General features: G+C 55.0%; 1 protein-coding gene across 5 annotated transcripts; it reads left to right on the plus strand.

The window, feature by feature from the left end:
* The first annotated feature begins 518 nt into the window (after positions 1-518).
* Positions 519-15614, plus strand: AKR1E2 (aldo-keto reductase family 1 member E2). Of its 5 annotated transcripts, none has more exons than XM_049624558.1 (10): positions 1018-1227; positions 5101-5268; positions 7069-7185; positions 7322-7399; positions 9088-9210; positions 11140-11237; positions 13152-13224; positions 13711-13803; positions 14898-14971; positions 15064-15211. In XM_049624558.1, exons 1-10 carry the CDS (start codon positions 1189-1191, stop codon positions 15128-15130), a joined length of 930 nt encoding a protein of 309 aa, XP_049480515.1. In that variant the 5' UTR covers positions 1018-1188; the 3' UTR covers positions 15131-15211. The 5 variants fall into 5 exon arrangements, 4 of the variants coding, with proteins under 4 accessions (XP_049480519.1, XP_049480517.1, XP_049480515.1 ...); XM_049624559.1 differs by lacking the exon at positions 15064-15211 and adding an exon at positions 15232-15614 and having other exon boundaries at positions 1047-1227; XR_007456480.1 differs by lacking the exons at positions 11140-11237; positions 14898-14971; positions 15064-15211 and adding an exon at positions 9771-11116 and having other exon boundaries at positions 520-1227; positions 13711-13725.
* The last annotated feature ends 4277 nt before the right edge of the window (positions 15615-19891 follow it).

The following is a 19891-nucleotide window of genomic DNA, read 5'->3' on the forward strand; positions in this document are numbered from 1 at the left end:
GCAGGGACCATGTGGGTCCTTACAGCACTCACTCCGCGTGAGGCAGGAGCCGAAGGAGCCAGTGAGGGGGTCTGGGAGCTCCCTCCCGCTTCAGAGAAGCTCATAATAAAAGGTCCACGTTGGGTCAGAGGCAAGGGGGTGTCCCTTCCCTGGGCCAGGTGCTTGGTAGAGCAGTGATCACCGCCTGGTGGTGGGAACCAGAACTGCAGCCCCAGGCGGGAAACTAGAGATGAACACACCTTTGGGGTCCCCAAGGCAGTGGGGTTCCCAGGCCCCAGGCGACAAAGGGGTTAGGAACTAGGGGCTGCAGAGGGGAATGCGTGGGACCTATGCTCCATATCCCCCAGTCCCGCCCACTGTACCGGGGTGCCCAGTTCACCCAGGAACCTACTCAGCCCCTCCAGGGCAGGGACTCCGCCCACTTCCACCTGAGGCTCCGGCAGGGAGGAAGGGTCCTTGGTCCTCGGAGGCAGGCGCAGTCCAGTGCCCCGCCACATTCTGCATTACCCAGGTACTCAGTCCCTAGGGGCCCCGGGGAGTAGACAACATTTACTGGACTCAGCCTAGTGTGTCGTCGATGGAGAACCGAGGCCGGCAACTCCTAGAAGCCTGTGGGACCCTCGGGATTCCTGCCGCAGGCACATCAGGCTGCAGAGGAGGAAGGTCTTCCCTCTCTACTATGGAGCCCCCTCCCCGTGAGGGTGGGTGTTAGGGGTTTCCCTGGTGCCAGGCGCCCAGAGCGGTGGACACAGCTCCAGACCTGTGCCGTCCGTCCTGGGGATGGCCTGGCCCTGCCGACCCTGGGACCCTCGAAACACCAGCCCACCAGTCCGGCATCTCGCCCCTCCTGACGCTGTGCTCCCAGGACCTGTGGCTGTAAGATCGGAGCCGAGCTGGGACGGCGCGAACAGAGCCGAAAAGTCCGGCGCTGGCGCACAGACACGCCCGCTTCTCCCGCTTCCAGACTTGTGGGTGTGTCCCCTGGCCCGAGGGGCGTCTCCAGCTAACGGCACCCTGGAGCCGCCAGCCAATCAGAGCTGCCTCCCGCCGGCACCGCCCCCCCACTTGGCGCTGCGGCCAATCGGAGCGCCCGCCCGCACGCCCACCCACCCGCCGTCCCCAGTCGCAGAGCTAGAGGCGGAGTGGCGCCCCCGGAGTCGTGCGGCGGCGGCGGCAGTGCTGGCCACCATGGAGAAGATCCCGGCTCTGGGCCTGGGCACCTGGAAGGTGAGGTGGCCTCACGACCTGGGGGAGGGAGGGCCTTTCCCGTCCGCGGCGCTCCGGGACGCGGAGGGGACCCCCCAGGGCCGCCTGCCTCGGCGCCACCGCCCCTGTTTGAAGGGGGAGGTTCTCCGGAAATGCTGGCGGTGCCTGGGGCGTTCGGAAGTAAAAGTTCGCGGGAGCCCCGAGGGGACGGTGGTGAGGCTGGGTCAGGGCCGGAGGGCTGGGGTCGGGGCTGGTGGTCGTGGCGGGGAGCAGCAGGTGGTCGGGGCAGGGTCAGGGCCGGAGGGCTGGGGTCTGGCTGGGGTCGGGGCTGGTGGTCGTGGCTGGGAGCAGCCGGTGGTCGGGGCAGTGTCTGGGCCGGAGGGCTGGGGTCTGGCTGGGGTCGGGGCTGGTGGTCGGGCTGGTGGCGCCTCCCCAGAGGCTGGCAGGACTTGCCACCCGCAGGACAGACAAGGAGGTGCCCCCACCGCCAGTGGGGTTTCAGAGGGAAAGCGTGCAGCGCCCAGTGAGAACCAGGCGGGGCACTCGGGGACTTGCTGCACTTTGGCCGCTGTGACTCCTATCCGTGATTTCAGTCAGGCACTAACCAGGCCTTCCTTGTTTCTTTTGTTTCTGTACACTTTGTCTTCAATAAAGATGTTCATTTGAGAAGTCACTTAAGCTACCAGATGAGTAGGCATCGGAATCATCAACCCCTGCTCATCAAAACAGTATTTAAAGCGTTTCTTCTATGTACTTACCAACTCTTAAAGACCAAGGAGGCAACTCTACTCACTGTGGTTCTCAGCATGTGGCCCTGGATGTGCTTTCGGGAGCTGCTCAGGGGGCTCAGGGGGTTACATGCTGGCACTTTCTTGCCTGCCTCCAGTCCTGCTCTTATGCACTGTCTTCTGCTGGGGGTGGGAGTCCAGGCATACTGCCTTGCACACGGCGAAGGGAAACCTGCAGAAGCCGTTTCAGAGGCCCAAAGGTTCCTTTTTGTGGTTGTTGGACTTCAGGTGCACGGACCTGGATCAGTCTCAGTGACCCCTTCTGGATCCACACAAAGTCTTGCTTGGATTTACTTATTTCCAGCAGTGTACCGTCACAGATCAAGCATCAGCTGTCAGTTGCTCCGGAAGCGATGCACCCACAACCAATCACAGAAGCTCCATCGTTTACGGCAGCATGTGCATCATCACTGCTGCCTGTTGGGTGGTCAGCTGGGCTCTATGCATCCGGGCTGCTCGCTCAGTGTCTGGGGTTTGGCCGCTCTCACTTGGGACTGTTGGGCTGCTCGTGGCTCAGCACAAGTCTCGACCTCAAGCAGGAGAATCTGGGGTATTCTCGTGGTGATGGCCCAGGCACCAGAGAGCAAGGGGCATTCTGGAGCTTAGGCTTGGAGCTCACATCTCTGCCACAGAAAACACAGGGCAGCCCAGGTCCCAGAGGTGGGGACAGAGCCTATTCTGGGCCTGCAGAATCACATTAAATCTGTAGATCAGTCTGGGAGAACTGGCAACTTGATGATACTAAATCTGGCTTTCTACAAGCCCAGTGTATTTCTGTGTTAATGAATTGTCCTGGATAGAAGGCGTCTCTCTCTCTCTTCATCTGGTTGTATATACAGCTTGCCCTGTAGAAAGCATACACTTCATTTGATGGAATCATTCCTGATCCTGGACCGTCCACGATACTATTGGAAAGGAAACTTCTCTGAAATTATGTCTTCAGCTTGTTTGCTGTTGATGCATTGAGAAACAATCATCTCCGAGTGCCTGGCTGGCCCAGTCTCTGGAGCACGCGACTTTTGATCTTGGGGTCGGGAGTTCAAGCCCCCTGTTGGGTGTGGAGCCTTCTTTAAAAAAAAAAAAAAGAGCCTTCTTTGGTATATTCATCACATTTTCAGCCACTTTGCCAAATTGTCTTGTGAGTTCTTTTAATTTGCCTATGAATTCGTTTGGGCTTTCTACATAAGTGATTGTAGCATCTACAAATAATGATACTTTCATTTCTTTTTTTCTGATCCTTAAGTCCCAAATTGTTTTTTCTGAGTTGCTTCTGGATGGCTAGGACCTCCACTACAGTGACCATTCTTGTTCTGTTCCTGACTTTAAGGGACTGTTTCTGATACTTGGACATTTAGGATGATGTTTGCCCATTTGTTCTTTGGCTTGCTTTTGTTCTTGTTTTGTTTTTTTTTTTTTTTAATTATATTTATTGTTGTTTTAAATGTGGACATTCTTTACCAGGTTAAAGAGCTTCATTTTTTCCAAGTTGACTGAGAGTTTAAATCACAAATGGGTGTTGAATTTTATCCAACATTGACTGACATGATTCATTTTTTATTTTTTATTATTATTTTTTTAATTTTAGAGAGAGAGCACACATGCGGGGGAGGAAGACAGAGGGAGAGAGAGAGAGGATCCCAAGCAGGCTCCACATTCGGTGCAGAACCCAACACAGAGCTCGATCCCACGGCCTTGGGATCATGACCTTAGATGAGCTCCAGAGTTGAATGCTCTACCAACCGGAGCCACCCAAGCACCCCGATGTGATTTCTTTTTTAATCTGTTAATGTGGTGAATTATTATGGATTTTCTAATATCAAGCCACCCTTGGCTCTCTAAGATAAGCTCTGTGGGTGTGGTATGTTAGTTTTTCATATACACTGTCGCATCCATTCTGATGTCATTTTACTTAGGATTTTTGCAACTCTTATTCATGGGTGAGATGAATGCAGGCCTTTCCTTTGAATATTTTTGTCTGCTTTTGACTCCACGGTTATGCCGGTTTGGTAGAAGGGGTTGGGAGTATTCTCTCTTTTTCTCTTCTCTGAAAGATTTTGTGTTAAATTGGGACGATTACATCCTTGAAATTTTTGCAGAACTCTGTGTGTTTAATTGCTTCATTTTAGAAATAATTATAGAAGTCAGCTTTTACTTCTTGAGCAAGGTTTTCTAGGGATTTCCCTCATTCTTTTCATTTTTCCCAATTGTTGGCTGAGAGTTACTGGTAACATTTCCTGAGATTTGGGGTCTCTGTTGTATCTGCATGACCGGTTTTTGGGTTTCCAGTCTTGTGAGAAGATTGTCCACCTTATTAAAGTCTTTCAAAGAACTAACCTCTGGCTCTGCTGATCTTCTGTGTCCTATCTTTACTTGATGTGCGTCCTTGTCTCCAGATTCCCTTTCCTTCTAATTCCTGGGTGGATCGTTGTCTAACTTCAGGTGGACGCTTCCTTAGCTTCTGGCCCCCCAGAATGTGCTGCTTGTCAGAGGCGGACCATTCTTCTGGCCCGGCGCCTGGGGTTAGTGAGGCTCACGCGAGAGGGTGCCGTGTGGGCTCCAGAGCCCTTGGGGATGCTCATGCCTTGTGTCCCGAGCCCTCCCCAGGCCTCTGCCCCCGCGTCCCGTCCCTTGGTCGCTTGAGCCACCCAGCTCACCGCGAGCGTTTTCTGAACCTCACCTTCTTGAGGGAATCCGTAGTGCCCCTCGGGGCTTGGGGAGGTGCCCCACGTGTGCCGGGTTGTCTTCGTGTGAGCGGACACCAGCTTACCTTCACACTTGGCCCCCTGGTCTCCTCGGGTAGAGGGTGAGTCTACACCTTCTTGCGTCTCAGTGTCTATCCCGATTCATCCCGCGTTTATTTATTCCTTTGCTCGTTCAGGAAGCGCGGCATCTCGCTCAGTTATTTGCAGGCCCTAAAATACCTGTGGGGTTTCCCCCAGGTAAGGAAAGGTGTTGGAACTTAGGTTGCATCTAAATCCTTCCTGCCCCTGACCTCCCCCAATTTTAGCGCGTCCTCGCTCATGTGTCGTTTGACTCTACATTTTCCAGCGCTGAGGTTGGGATGGCCTGATGTGGGCGGACCGCCTATGTCACGTTCGTTTCGCAGGCAGCTCCGGGCGAGGTGACGGAGGCAGTGAAAGTGGCGATAGACGCGGGGTTCCGGCACTTTGACTGCGCCTACTTGTACCACAACGAGAGTGAGGTCGGAGCCGGGATCCAGCGCAAGATCAGGGAGGGCGTGGTGACCCGGCAGGACCTGTTTGTCGTCAGTAAGGTAGGACTTGGCGTGCAGGGCGAGCAGGGTGCAGCCCACGCGGGCTGGGGCAGCAGGGTAGCCGACCCAGCGTGGGGAGGGCCTTCTGGTCCCACAGGAGCTGATGACCAGTGCGTACGGGACACTCGTGCGGCTTCGTGCACGCACTGGATGCGGTGCAGGTGTCGGGGACAGCATGGGCAGGGGCCCGAGGCACGGGACAGCACCGGGGGGACGGGGGCCTGGAAGGAGCTCGGTGCTCCTGGATCAGAAAACGTCAGTCATGAGAAGTGCGGCTGCAGCAGGGACAGGCCAGGTGACGAAGTCACGCCTTTCAAAGCAGGGACAGGCCAGGTGACGAAGTCACGCCTTTCAAGGGGCTCACTCTTCATCCGCACACACCGCACAACGGCGCGGGTTCTCAGCAGGGAGCTCGGGTTCCGGACAAGCCAGACTTGTGTCAGAGCTGGGTGACTGCAGCAGCCGGAGGGAGCAGGGGTTGGAGCGGGAGGCAGAGGACACTCACAGCCCGGACTTGGACCGCGGGAGCCGGCTCAGGAGGGAGACAGGTGCTCAGGGCCCGGTAGGGGCAGGTCCAGACCGCGGGAGAGTTCCGGAACTCCCCTGCCTTGGACTTTGAGGCAGATTGTTAGGACTCTGAGGCCAGGAGCCACGGGTTGTCATTCCCGCTGTCTCTCACGGCCCCACCATCTGTCACGGCCCCACCTCCTGTCACAAACCCCGAGGGACCAGGAGAGTCCCTGGATGACACAGCTCCACCGTGTATAAAACGGGGGTCCGGATTCGATCATCTCCTGAGGAGTTTCCGGGACTAATTTCCACAATTGCAGGACTCAGTGTGGTTTCTGTAGACTTGCCCTTCTGTTCCACCTCCGGATGATTTCTGTAAGTCGTCAGTGCCTGTGGAGCGAGGGCAGAGGGCTGGTGAGGGCGAGGCGAGGCAAGGTGGGTGACGGGATGGCTCGGTCAGCCCCGTCACCCGGGGCCCGCTGCTCCTGGTGCCCTCTGAGTCCGCAGGGGAAGTGTGTTCACTCTTCCCGCAATTCGGAAAAGTCACGGAAATACAATTTTTTTCATACTTGCTGTTTCGAGAGTACCATTGTTAATGATAATTTTTAGGGTTTTTTTTTCTTCTCTTTTGTCATCAATACACTATGGTGAGAGTCTGTTTTTATATCTTTTAATTCTCTTTCTCGTACTTATTTATTTTTGGTTTTTCTCTTGCTGTGACGGAGTCTTTGGATTAGCTTCCGTCACAGTTAGTACCAAATAGTGTAACAGGGGACGTAATGGGAGGGAGAAAATGGCAAATTTTCTACTTCACAGGGGGTGTGGCTGGAAATCTCTAAATCAATACAAGGCAGTGGGTGTTAACTTCCCTAATTTAACCTGCACGATTATGAGGCCCTGAGAACAGAGGCCCTTGAACGTGGAGGAGACGCAGGTGGGAAGCAACGTACAAGTTCTCCAGAGTTCTCCTCCTCTCTGCTTACAGCCGTTTGCTTTGGTCTGGTTCTGGTTGTTTCTTCTGGTCCTAGTGGATCCAAATAACCAGACCGCCCCCTCCCAAATGTTTCACAGGGGCCCTGTCTCCCTGTAGTGGGAGTCAGGCAGAAGGAGCCCTCTTTTGGAGACCCCTTCCCGAGAGAGTTCCGGAACCATCTGAGGGTGATGTCGCTGCCCCCTCCGTATTCGTTGCTGTCTGTTCCCGGATGCCGTCTGTCCTCCTGCTCCCGGACTTGGGGGACTGAGGGGCAGAAGTTGACACTGGCTTCCTCCTCCCCCCCGCGCCCCCCATAGCTCTGGTGCACCAGACATGAGAAGTCCTTGGTGAAGGCGGCCTGCACCAAGAGTCTCAAGGCCTTGAAGCTGGATTACCTGGACCTCTACCTCATGCACTGGCCCATGGGCTTCAAGGTACCGTCCGGGAGGCGCAGAGCCCAGGGGCAGCACCTTCCCTCTGGTCAGGCCCGGCGGGGGGTGCGGGGAGCTCTCCCCAGGCCTCCTCAAGGACCCCGTGGTCTTCGTCCGCCCCCGCCTCTGCCCCTCCCAGCCCGGGGAGGAAGACCTGCCCCTGGACCGCAACGGCATGGTGCTGCCCAGCGACACGGACTTCCTGGACACGTGGGAGGTGAGGCGCGTCCCGCCGGCCTCGGGCGAGGTGATGGCGGGTCGTGTGCATGCGTCGGGGTGGGGGGGGGGTTGTGGTTGTCCCCCGACACACTCGTGTGCGCTGTGAGCGGGAAACCAGCACCTGATCCCGGCCGCCCATCTGCCGCCCTAGTTCCGGCTGGTTCCTCTGCCAGGACGTCAGTTCCAGGGATGACTAAGTCAGACCCCCCCCCCCCCCCCCCCCGTTTTTGTCTCAGTGTCGACTTTTTGTTTGTTTTTTTTTTTAATGTTTATTTATTTTTGAGAGAGAGAGAAAACACATGTGGGGGAGGAACAGAGAGAGAGGGACACAGAATCCGAAGCAGGCTCCAGGCTGTGAGCTGTCAGCACAGGGCCCGATGCGGGGCTTGAACCCAGGAACTGTGAGATCGTGACCTGAGCCGAAGTCGGACGCTTGACCGACTGAGCCACCCAGGCACTCCGGTGTCCACTTGTTTGTTGATGAGAGAGTATCACTTGGTCGTGACAGAAATACGGAAGAGTATGAGAAAGAACATTTAAGAATCCCCCCCATCCATTACCTGGCCGTAGCTACCACTGCTGTCGTGTGGCTGTGGACCGCTGGGCCTCGAGCATCTCGGAACGAGGTCCGGCAGCCCAGCCAGGCCTGTGTGGGGCTGGAGGCCGAGTGGCAGGTTTCCAGGCAAAAAGGGGGAAGAGACCTGGAATAAAGTAGCGAGTAGCGGCATCGCGGTGAGGGGTGCAGGTGTAGAAGGGGACAGTGTTCCGTGGGGCCCGGCTGACCTGGCGCGTGTAATCTCGCAAACGGTGTGGGACGGAGGAGGGCAGGTGTGAGGCCTGGGAAGCAGTGAGCTCCCGCTGGAGCCTGCTGAGTCCAGGGAGATGGGCGAGAGAAGGCCTTCGAGCACCAGGCAGAGTCGGCAGGCGCACCAGTCAGGCCACCCTCTCCCTCCCCCCATTTCTCTTAAACAGGGCAATCGGCAAAACAGATTAGATGAGGGATCTGGGCTGTCAGGACCAGCGTCCAGGGGCCCCAGTGCTTTCTGTCCCACGGCATCGCCCCTCGGGAGAGCTGTGGCTTGGGGTCCGGGCCGCATGCAGCCCGGGTGAGTCTCCGGGCGATGCTGGTGCCTCCAGGCAGTGGCTGGTGCACGCTGACTGATCTCCGGCCCGTGGCCGCTCAGGACCCAGGACCTACTGTTGACGAGGTGCCCCACGCCAGCCCGACACCTCCTGAAGTTCACAGCCAGCAGGAGGATGATGGCACGTCACTGCGCTTAGGAAGCGTATACGCTAGGTAGAAAGAGCGGCAAGCGACGGGCATCCCTGCTGAACCCTGTGTCACACATGTTCAGAAGAAGGGGAGAAATAACAGCTGAAGTGTTGAGTGTTGGCCACATTCTAGCCCTGCGCTAAATGCTTTGTGTGTGTTACTTGATGGGATCCTTAAAACAACCCTGTGACATGAACAAGCTTGTCCCCACTTTGCAGATGAGGACACTGAGGCTCAGCGTGGTCACACAACGTGCCCAGGGTCCCCGGCCACTAGAGGCCCTGGGGGCAGAAATGCCTGTGGGGCATCGGGTGGGATATTTAGAAGCCTGGGGAGCCAGTTTAGCCTGGGGAGGGAGGGGCATGGGCGATGGGGGGGGAGGGGGAAGCAGAATGACTGTTTGTTGTCTTTAGGCCATGGAGGACCTGGTGGTCACGGGGCTGGTGAGAGCCATCGGGGTGTCAAACTTCAACCACCAGCAGCTCGAGAGGCTTTTGAATAAACCCAACCTGAGGTTCAAGCCAGTGACGAACCAGGTGAGGCTTTAACAGATGGAGTTGGCTTTTCAGCCGTCACGTTCCCCTTGGCTACGCTGGAAATGAAACAGGGGGCACAGAGTAGGCATTTTTCTCCCGTGGCTGCAAAAATGGTGACTTAGGGATCTGTGAGGCAAGTAACGGGTGCCGAGGCCGGAGAGCTTCTGGAAAGGCTTGTTCGATTAGGTGGGGTCCTCGGGAGGTCGGCCACGGGCTGAGCTTGGTCCTCTGCGTGCAGAAGTGGTGACACTCCTGTCTTGCCCTCCTCCCTCCCTGACATCGCTGCTCGCGGCTTCCTGGGAAGGCACCTGGGCCCCTCCCCGTCCCTCCACCTGGGGGGCGGGCAGCCGAAAGACCCCAGGTTCACGGACTCTGCCAGGACTTTTGTGCAGAGAGCTGGCTCGTGAGGAGAGGGCTTCGCTTGCAGAAAGGGCCTTTTTGCAGTACATTCTTTTACCTAAACATTTGCTCAGGTGTCATGTACATTTAAAAAGTGCACCCATGACAGTAGAGCTCAGTAAATTCTCGTAAACCGAGCCCCGCTCTGTGCCTACATCCAGATCGAGAAACGGCGCGTGACCAGCACCCGAAGCCCCACCACGCTTCCTCCCGTTGACCGCCCCCCGACAAAGGGCAGCCCGTGTGCCGATTACTAACAGCGGACACTGGCTCTTGAACTTTATGTAGATGAAGTGACCCATTACGTACTCTTTCCCGCCTGGCTTCTTCCAACATCGCGTCTGTTGGATTCCTCCGCATTCCTGTACGATCGTCCGTCGTTCTGATTTCTGCGTGGGATTCCGCTGGGCGCACACACCACACTATCGTTACCCACTCTGGCATCGACGGCCACTTGCATAGTTTCCGCTTGGGGATATTGAGAATAGAGCATCACGTTCCATTTTTTATAAACACGGTGTAGCGTGGATGCAGGAGAGGTTGGGCATCGCTCAGCGAGTTTCCACAGGGGAGCGTGCTGGTCGGCGCCTGGAGCCCAAAGCCCAACAGCGTCTGCCTTCTGGAAGCTCTCCTAGCCGCCTTCCTCAGAGCGGCACCCGTCCCGACGCGAGGCATGCCTTAGCTTCCCTGCTTTAAACCCTGGCGTGCCTAGAATGTTCATGTGCATGATATACGCCCCCGTTCTGTCAGGGTTCCTGCTGAGCAGCACTTTAAGTGGGGGATGGGGGGGAGAGCTGTTGCTTCCTCTGTGGGGTGGGAGGGGCCTGAGGGGCTGTTTCCTAATTGGGCTTCTGAGCCCCCAGCAACGTCCCCTCAGAAGAGTTTTCCTTGCTCTTTCTGGTGGCTGTGCCCAGCACGTTCCTGACCCTCAAGGGCACTGTTTGCAGCTCTTAATTCACTCTAAAGGAGTATTTTCAGCCCACTGATGACCTGGAATTGTACGTGAGAATGTACAGAATGTGCAGGCAGAAATCCCGCTCTCAAGTTTCTCAAAATGTCCACTGGAGTCCCCTGGAGCACGCGTGTCCCACATGACTCCCCAGCGTCCTCCATGCACCTGCGGAGCCTTGACAGAGGGTTCTCTGACCGGCTTATTCTGGATGCTGGGGGCGTGTCTGGGAACAAAACAAAGTCAGCCCAGACCCCTGCCTCTGTGCAGCTCGCATCAAGCGGCGGGAGACAGACAACAGCAAATAAGTACGATGTGGAAGATGTCAGATGGTGACGCGGGCGAGAGCGGAAAGTAAAGGGTCAGAGGGAGGGCCTCCTGGAGCAGGTGCCATCCGAGTGCCCAGGCGACGGGGTGTTGTTCCTCTTGCCCGTTCTCAGTGGCTTTCACTTTAGGTGTGGACGCTTGAGCCTCGAGACGGGTCCCGGAGCTCATCGGCGACAGCCGAGACATTAAGAGTGTGCCCTTCCCCCGTGTACGGTGACCTGGATTTTCTCGGTAAGCGGTGCTTCTCCTTTCAGGTCGAGTGCCACCCGTATCTTACCCAGAAGAATCTGATCAACTTTTGCCGATCCAGAGATGTGACCGTGACAGCCTACCGGCCCCTCGGCGGTTCCAGGTGGGGGTGTGTCCGTGGTGGGGGTGGGGGGGAAAGATGCCCCCTCCTGCTGGATTTGGATAGTTAGCGGAGGGCCTAACAAAGGCAGGTGTGGGCGGGGCGTGTGGGCTGGGGGCGGGGCCGGCGCCGGCGGCCAGAGGAGGGCAGCGGCCAGGTCTGAGCTCTTGACCAGCACGTCGGGCCCGCTGCTACGCCTTCCGGTCGAGATGGGTCACGGATATCTCCATCTGCACGCGTCCTCTTTCCCCAGCACCGGAACCGTGTGCTGTGCGCCCTGCGTCCGTTCACGAGCCCCCACCCGCTCGGCATCCCCAGACCAGACAGACACCCGGCAATCCTGCCTTTCCAGCCCATCCCCCAGAATCCACTCTGATTGTGCCAGAGAACCCGGGATCTGTCTGTTGATCTCTGTTCTCGCCATCACGACCTGAGTTGAGTGGGAGTTCTCTCCGGTCATTAGAGCAGCCTGTCCGCTCCGATTTGCCCGGTTCCAGTCCGCTGACCGCGCGGGAGCCGAGGGAGCCGTCTCAGTCTGATCAGGCCACTCTCCTGGTTGAAAATCCTTCGGTTCTTGGCAGGGCCTAGGAGCCCCAGCCGGTCTGGCCTCGGCCTAATTCTGGCCTCGTGTCTTCCCGCAAACAGTGTGCACCCACCACCTGAACCACGCGGGGCTCCCGGAGTAGAGCGCCGTGTTTCTAGCCTGTGCCTTTGCATAGGTTGGTCGCTTTACCTAGAGATCTTGTTTATATATATATATTTTGATGGTTTGTTTTATATTTGAGAGAGAGACAGAGACAGTGAGCAGGGGAGGAGCAAAGAGACATGGAGATGGAGACCGAACTGGAAGCAGGCTCCAGGCTCCGAGCCGTCCGCACAGAGTCCAATGCGGGGCTCGAACTCACGAGCAGTGAGATCATGACCTGAGCCGAGGTCGGACGCTTCACCGACTGAGCCACCAGGCGTCCCTCTAGAGATCTTGTTACCATCTTGTGTTTTTAAAGTCTGGCTCACTCTGATTTCTAATGTCCAGTTCCAGTCAGCATCACCTCCTCCAGGAAGCCCTCCTGACTCCCCTTATCGAGGTTTTGTCCATAACCCTCGTTACACTGTCTTGCCATTATTTTCTTTTCAGTCTCCCACTTGTCAGAGCTGCGTGCGTACAGGGGCCGCGTGTAACTTGTGGCTCTCCAACAGCCCCTGGCTCAGGACCTGGACAGACTAGGGGCCCAGGAAGGGCTGAAAGCATTTGATTCTTATGACCTGTGTGTCTCCTGTGGGAAGTGGGGCACATGTGTTTGAACTTCGTAGCGGCTGGGGAGCTGCTGGAAGGCGGGGTCCTGTTCTGTGGCTGAACTTGGGGCACTGGAGTCACAGTGGGTGGCAGGGGCCAAAGCAATGGCTCTCCAGGGTGACCAGGGCCTGTCCCTGCTGGACAAACCCTGAGGGATAGTGCCATGGCCACAGCCTTCCAGTTCTCTGCACTGAAGCTTCCCCTCGTGTTTTGCTATTTGAGTTGAACTGTTCTGAAACTACCATCGTGAATATCGACAATTATTTACCAGCAGCGCTAGAGGCCCCGCCCCAGGCCCCGCAGTGAGAGCTCAGAAGTCAGCCCAACCCGCCCAGGGCCTCTCCAAAGCGCGGAGAACTCGTTGCCCCCTGGCTCTCGAGAAAACACCAAATGTCCATGGAAAAGCAGCGTGCCCAGCTGTCCCCACCGAAATGTCTTCTCTAGATGGTGGGATGCGGGTGATGAGCTCCTATACATCATTTGGATTTCCTACCCGGAGAAAGTATTATGATCAAACAAAAATAAACCTAGGTCTTGGTTTTGGAGGAGGTATTGTGTGTCTGAAAGCAGGAGGCACCCAGGCTTGTCCCCCCTGACCCCCTGCCCTGTCCTGCTCTCTCTAGTGAGGGGGTGGCCCTCCTGGATGACCCCGTGATTCAGAGGATCGCACAGAAGTACAACAGGTCTCCCGCCCAGGTAGGAGGGGCTGCCCGCAGGCTGGGGGGGGGGGGGAGGGGGTCTCCCTGCTTCCTCTCGGAGCCAGGCACTGGACGGAGGAAGGGTTTGCTCACTCTGGCCCCAAGCTTCCAATTCACCAGCACAGGGGGCGCCTGCTCCCACCCACTAAGGCTGTGAGGCCCGTGGGCGGGACTCCAAATGTGGGGCCCCCCGGCTGAGTGGAACAGAAAAGACTTCCTTGCTCTCATGTCCAGTGTTTGGGGGCTGGGCATCTCCGTGAACTGTCATTAAGGCGTTGGCAGGTCCTCTGAGCTTTTCCATGGACCAGTCGTGGCCATTACACACATTGGAGAAACTGTGCAGAAAATGCCAGTTGGGGTTCTGAGGGACTTTGGGACAGAAGAGCCTGTAATAAAAGTTCCGGCTGTCCTGACTTTGGGACTTTGCACAGTAAAGTGTGAATCTGTGATTCCCCTTGTCTCATGCGAGACCTTTTTTCTGCAGATTGTGATCCGATTTCAGATCCAGAGGAATGTGATCGTGATCCCCAAATCTGTCACCCCAACACGGATCCGTGAGAATATCCAGGAAAGGGTTCTTTTCTTTTATTCGGAGGGTTTGGGATCACACGGTAGTCAGCTGGGGGTCTGACCACCGCACAAGCAGGCCCTGTGTGGCTTTGACGCAGCAGAGGGGCCGGGTGGAGCTGCGGCCACAGCACGAGGAACCCCAGAGTGTGACAGGCACGAACCCAGCCCGGGAGCCGGCGAACAGCAGGTCCCGAACAGCCGGGGTGCCGGCCAGAGTCTCGCAGGGCTGTGCCCCTGAGCCGGGTGCCTGCTCCCCAAGTCTCAGGACCGCTGCCTGTGGCTGCCCGGACCTGGATTCGTGGGGCCCTTCCAGAACCGAAGGCCGCCCTCCAGTCAGAGCCTCTGCTGACACCGAGCCCTTGGTTTCTGCTAGACCGGGTGGAGGGTCTCCTGTGGGTAGAGGCCGGGCCCGGCCGGTCCCCTCCCGGGGGTCGCTGCACCCTCCCTCCCGGTTCCTCAGCTGGGGACCGGGGCTGGCTCTCCTGTGAGAACAGATCGTGTTTCAGGAGTGGGGGTCATAGTCCTCACGGGTATTAGGAGCAAAGGGGGTGCAGCTTAGAATTCTGCTTTATGAGGAAAGAAACAAGACTTACACTGTGTTATGGCTACTGTCAGAGCCAGTGGTCCCGGGGACCCAGTGTCCGAGCTGGGAGGGCGTGGGGCACGAATGTTTTTGGTTTTTCACTTTCATTTGGTTTTGGAGGGGTTTTTTGGTGTTTTTCATTTTGGGGGGGGGTTCTTTTTTTGTGTTTTTTGTTTTGTTTTGTTTTTGAGCGACGGGAAAAATTCTTTGCTCACCTCCCACCTCTTGATTCCGGCTCGTCCCTTATTCCCCTCGGGGGGGACTGCAGTACACGTCCTGTCTTTGCAGGGGCTCTCGCCCAGCCCGGGGCAGCCAGCGTCAGGCACAGGGTCACAGCCGCGGTTCACGGAGGAAGGCTGATGATCCGGGGAAGTTGCAGGTGCCGCGTGCAGTGTTCCCTCCGCATCTTGTGTCCCCGGCAGGTCTGGCGCAGCGCTTCGCAGGCGACATGTGCTCAACGAGATGGTCACTGGACTGACTTCACCGTGAACGTTTTGTTTTGGGTGCAGGTGTTTGACTTTGAATTATCAGAAACGGACATGAACGACATCCTCGACCTGGACAGGAATTTCCGAATGTGCACCTTGCCCACGTAAATACGTCTCCTTTACCTCCGTTCCAGGGGGAGGGAACAGTGTTCGGGTTGAGGTGATTCCGAATAGGTGTTGATCGTATGCATTTTAGGTTAATTAAACCTTCTCATAAGGCTTTCCCCTCGGAGGATGGGCCTCTGAATGAGTCCCAAGACTAACTGAATACATCGGGAGCTTGAAAACACACAGCTGTGTCTTTTAGAAGGTTTCTCTTAAACGTAATAAACATTTCATTTTGATTTGTTTTCCTGTTTTTCAGAGCTAAAAACCACAAGGACTATCCTTTCAACATAGAATACTGAGCACGGCCTCCCTCTTCCCCCCCTGCTCGGCCCGACGGGTCCATGAGGCCCGAGCCGAGGCAGGGCTCTGCCAGGGAGGTGGGGGCGACCGGCTTTGACTTGGGCGGATTCCTGCCTGGAACAGAGCTGCGCTCCCTGAGAGGTCCACACATTTCCGGTGGTGGGTGATGGGAAGGGAGCCGCCCTGGGAGCGGCGCTCGCTCTCTGTGGAGAACCCCCCAGTCCTACGGCTCCTTTGAGCACAGCGTGACAGGATTTTGACCAGACAGGCTGTGTGGCCTCTACCCTCGGAAAAAAGGTTGTATTATGGAAATATTTAAATACCGGATTTGAGACCATAGCACGAGTCTCTACATGTGTCACCCAGCCCCGCTTGAGACCCTGGGCCGGCCTCCTGCCATCTGTGTGGCTCTGTTCCCTCAATCCCCCCAGATGGTTTTAAAGCAAAATCTTTACGTTCACACGTGCAGAGACAAGCTGGGTGAAGGCGGGAGAGGGTCTCAGTTCAACACAGAGGCTTTTCTTACTTAAATACGGCTGTGGGAACCCCAAGCAGAGAGGACACGCGGGTCATTGCCCTCCTGCGCTCAGCGTCCGGGGTCCGTCCAGTGGGCTCGCTCAGGGCTGTGTGTGACTCGTGTCCTCTCTGCTCACCGGATGTCACTCGAGCACCATGCTTTGGGCCATTGTCTTAAAAATCTGCTACAAGTTATTATGTTCCACGAAAAAGGTTCATTTTCATGAATGAATGGCAGGATGTTTCCCTGTTTATGTTAAACGTAAGAAAAGTTCACCATATAGGCTAATGTGCTTTCTACTAATATTTACCGAATTTTGCTATTTAATGAAGTAATTCTACCGGATTCAGGATGTAAAGAAAACTGAGAAAAGCTCAATTATAACAAGTAAAAATGGCCTAAACTAGCAATATCTAAGAAGAATCCTCTTTCTAGTGGGTCCTTCTAATCTATGCCCATGTCTATGACCCATGTAGATAAACAAATTACATAAAATATGTGATCCATACACATATAACACATGTGCACGAACACTTCGCAAAACCTGTCCCACAGCACACATGGTCTGTGATTTGCTTTTTAAAAGGCATATGCATTATATACTGGATGTACAGTCATGTACCTGTTCACTTAACATTTTGATAAGACAGCAAGTAAACAAATACTGAAGATTTAACTCGTAAGCTTTAAAGCTACCGGACTTGAACTGATGATCCGATCTTCCTCCCTCGCTGCTGATTTCCACATCTTACAGAGTCCTTATCAGTGTAATTCAAGCCTTGCGGAGACACTTCTGTTTTCTACAGAAACAAGGAATACAGATTTTTATGTCGTGTTTTACGAGAGCCACCTGAAATAGCAAGAGCACCAGCAAGTGTGGCCAAGATGAGGGACACCTCGTCCTAAATCACTGGGTCAAGGACGTGGTCACGCAATGAGAACTCCTTCAGCTGCAAACCAGCTCCGGTGGCGGGAAGGCTCCGTTCAGTCTCCGAGAAACATCAGGAAAGCACCGGGGCGGTCCCTACGGATAAATGTAGGCGAGTAGGCCGGGACACCAGGAGGGGCCTTAGGCCGCACCCCAGGCCTGACCCTAGGTGGGACCCCAGGCCGCATCCAGGCCCGCCCTGCCTTGGAGGAGGACGGTCTGGCGGCCCGGCTCCGCGCTGTGCGCCGGATCGACCGCCAGGGGCGCCGTTGACCCACTCGGCGGTGCGTTCGCGGCTCCGGCAGCAGAGGGCGCCGCTGCCGCGCCTGTGGACTTGATGCGCTCCTCGGGGGTCGCGGGAGAGGCCGTCGACCCCGGCCCGGGACGTCCACGCCCACTCAGCCTCGGCCCACGGCGCTGCCGAGAGCGCGCACGGCGCGGGGACGCAGGGCCGGCCCTGCAGGTCGGCAGGTGCGCCGGGGCCTCGGGCCGAGAAGGCGAAGCGGGGCGCCGGGGGCGCCGGGGGGCGGGGCAGCTCTCCCTGAGGCGCGCCCCGCCCATCACCTGGTCCGCGAGCGCCAAGCCGCTTCGGTGAAATGCCCGGCCCGCCCGCTCCTTGCTGGGGCGAAACCCGGTCCGGAGGGCTGCCGTGGGGGTCCTCCGTGCTCCCCACGGCCTCCGTGACAGGGGACAGCACTGCCTTCCCCCGCCGCGCTCGCAGGGCCAACGGACCTCTCAACTGAGGCCCATCGTTTAAAAAAAAAATTTTTTTTTAATGTTTATTTTTGAGAAAGAGACAGAGTTTGAGCAGGGGAGGGGCAGAGAGGGAGGGAGACACAGAATCCGAAGCAGCTCCAGGCTCCGAGCCGTCAGCACAGAGCTGGATGTGGGGCTCGAACTCACCAACTGTGAGATCATGAGCTGAGACCAGTCGGGAGGCTTGGTCAACAGAGCCCCCCCCCCCCCCCCCGGGCGCCCCTGGAGTCCACGTTCTTGCTGGAACCTCCACTGTTAGTAACAGTTTTGGAACTTGCACCCAAGTACCTGTGTGCTTATTTATGTCATAATTCTGTAAATGCACTTCTTTACTCATGTGTTATGTACATTATAAAATACCCCCCAAAATAGAAAAAATGTTAAGCTGAGCCAGAGATGAAATAAAAAAAATTGAAAAGAAATTTAATCATGGTCCAAACTCTGTTCTCGCTAATTTATTGTGTTTGGTAACAAATTCTTTTCGAAGCAATGGTGTGAATATGCTTTACTGTTTTTTTGTTAATCTTGATTCGATAACTTTGTGATACAGAAATTTGAAGTTCTGATTCTAAATGCAGTTTCCTTTGAAACGTGGTCTTCATGGCAGGCAGCTGGAGCTGAAGACTCCCCCCAAGACGCGTGGGTGCAAATGGAGAAAGCGTGTGGTGCCGTGCTCTTAATAGATCATGGCCCTTCTTTCTCAGTCCCCTTTACCAATGACACCATTTTTGAAATTTGGACTCTCCAATAGATGCGAAGTTTTTTGAAAAATTACACTTTCGCTAACTTTGAGTAGGACGAGAAATTTATAAAGATCTCCTGGAGGAAAGTTCGTATTCTATTTTGAAGTCCTTACAAATATGTCTATGAACTGATAGCATTTGAGCTTTTGGACACTGAAGTTTAGGAAAAAGAGTGCCCCCCCCCCCAACTCTATATTCTCAAGTCGGAGAGTTCCTGTTGCTGAAGAAAAGTATTTATGGTCCGGGTCGCCTGGATGGCTCAGTTAAGTGTTCCAACTCTTGATCTCAGGTGAGGTTATGATCTCGCGGTTCTTCATGAGTTCAAGCCCCACATCGGGCTCTGCACTGACAAGTTCAGGGGCTTGCTTGGAGTTCTCCTTCACTCTGTCCCAACCCCCCTTAAAAATGAATAAGCTTTAAAAAATAAAATATATTTTAAAAAAGGAAAATATGGTTGATCATTTGAATGTGGGGGAAAATTAAAAATCGAATTTAACAACAGTTTCCAGAAAGGATTGTTCTTCCCCTGGGGTTCATTTGGACTTTTGAATTCCTCACCTCAAATTCTCATTTATCCCACCATTTGGTAACTTAGCAATGTCAAGTCCCACGACTGGCTTCACATCCCCATGGTTCAATTTCAGAGCAGGGGGAGGGGATGTGTATCGGGTTACTGGCTTCACTGGCTGGGCTAAATCACTCCTGGTTTTTGTTTGTTTTTAATGTTTATTTATTTAGAGAGAGAGGGCATGAGCAGGAGATGGGCAGAGAGAAAGGAAGAGAGAGAGAATCCCAGGTAGGTTCTGCACTGTCAGCACAGAGCCCAATGCTGGACTTGAACCCATGAACCGTGAGATCATGACCCAGGCAGAAATCGAGTTGGATGTTTAGCCCACTAAGCCACCAGGTGGCCCATAAATTATTCTTGTTTTTAATTCCGCTTCCTCCAGGTTGTGCTCTGAGCAGCACATTCTTGGGATCAAAAAGGCTGGTGGCAGGGCCTAAGGCTAGAGTCTCACCCACATTCTTTTGTTCTTTTGACCAGGGATCGGAAAAGAATCCAGAAGGAGAGGGAAGGTGTGGATCTGGAATCAATTTTCCGGTTTCTTATTTTGTAAAGCAAACGTTTTATTCTGAGATCATTGTAGATTCACATGAAGTTGTAAGAAATAATACAGAACATTCCAGGTACTCTTTACTCAGTTTCCCCCAATGTTACCATCCCGAAAACCCAGAGCACCGCATCACAGCCAGGGTTCGGACCTTGACACAATCCGCTGGTCTTATCCGGACCTCCCCAGATGTGTACTGATTCGCGTCTGTGATTTTTTTCACGTGTGTGTTTCACAAAGCCTTTGCCACAATCAAGAAAGGACGTGCCCATCACCACGAGGGTCCTCATGTTCCCTTTTATAGCTATCCCCCTCCCTCTTCTGTTTCTGCCCCCACTTCTCCCGCCCCCCCCCATTTAACAAAGCTATAATTGACAAATAAGCTGTATGTATTTAAAGTGCATAACATGATGATTTGATAAGCATAGACATTATGAAATGATTCCCATGATCAGGTTAGTTAATACACCCATCACCTCCGATGGTCACTTTTTTTTTTTAACTTTTTTTTTTTAATGCTTATTTTTGACAGAGAGAGAGACAGAGCATGAGCAGGGGAG

The sequence above is a fragment of the Panthera uncia genome, chromosome B4, assembly GCF_023721935.1.
Source record: "Panthera uncia isolate 11264 chromosome B4, Puncia_PCG_1.0, whole genome shotgun sequence".
In the NCBI taxonomy this organism is placed as follows: Eukaryota; Metazoa; Chordata; class Mammalia; order Carnivora; family Felidae; genus Panthera; species Panthera uncia.

Excerpts from the sequence above, each read along its gene's own strand:
- AKR1E2 (XM_049624560.1), top strand. The coding sequence starts at position 781 with ATGGCCTGGCCCTGCCGACCCTGGGACCCTCGAAACACCAGCCCACCA. Across the intron at positions 5,269-7,068 it reads ACCTGTTTGTCGTCAGTAAG|CTCTGGTGCACCAGACATGA; the intron begins GTAGGACTTGGC and ends CGCCCCCCATAG. Across the intron at positions 9,211-9,770 it reads TCAAGCCAGTGACGAACCAG|ATCGAGAAACGGCGCGTGAC; the intron begins GTGAGGCTTTAA and ends GCCTACATCCAG.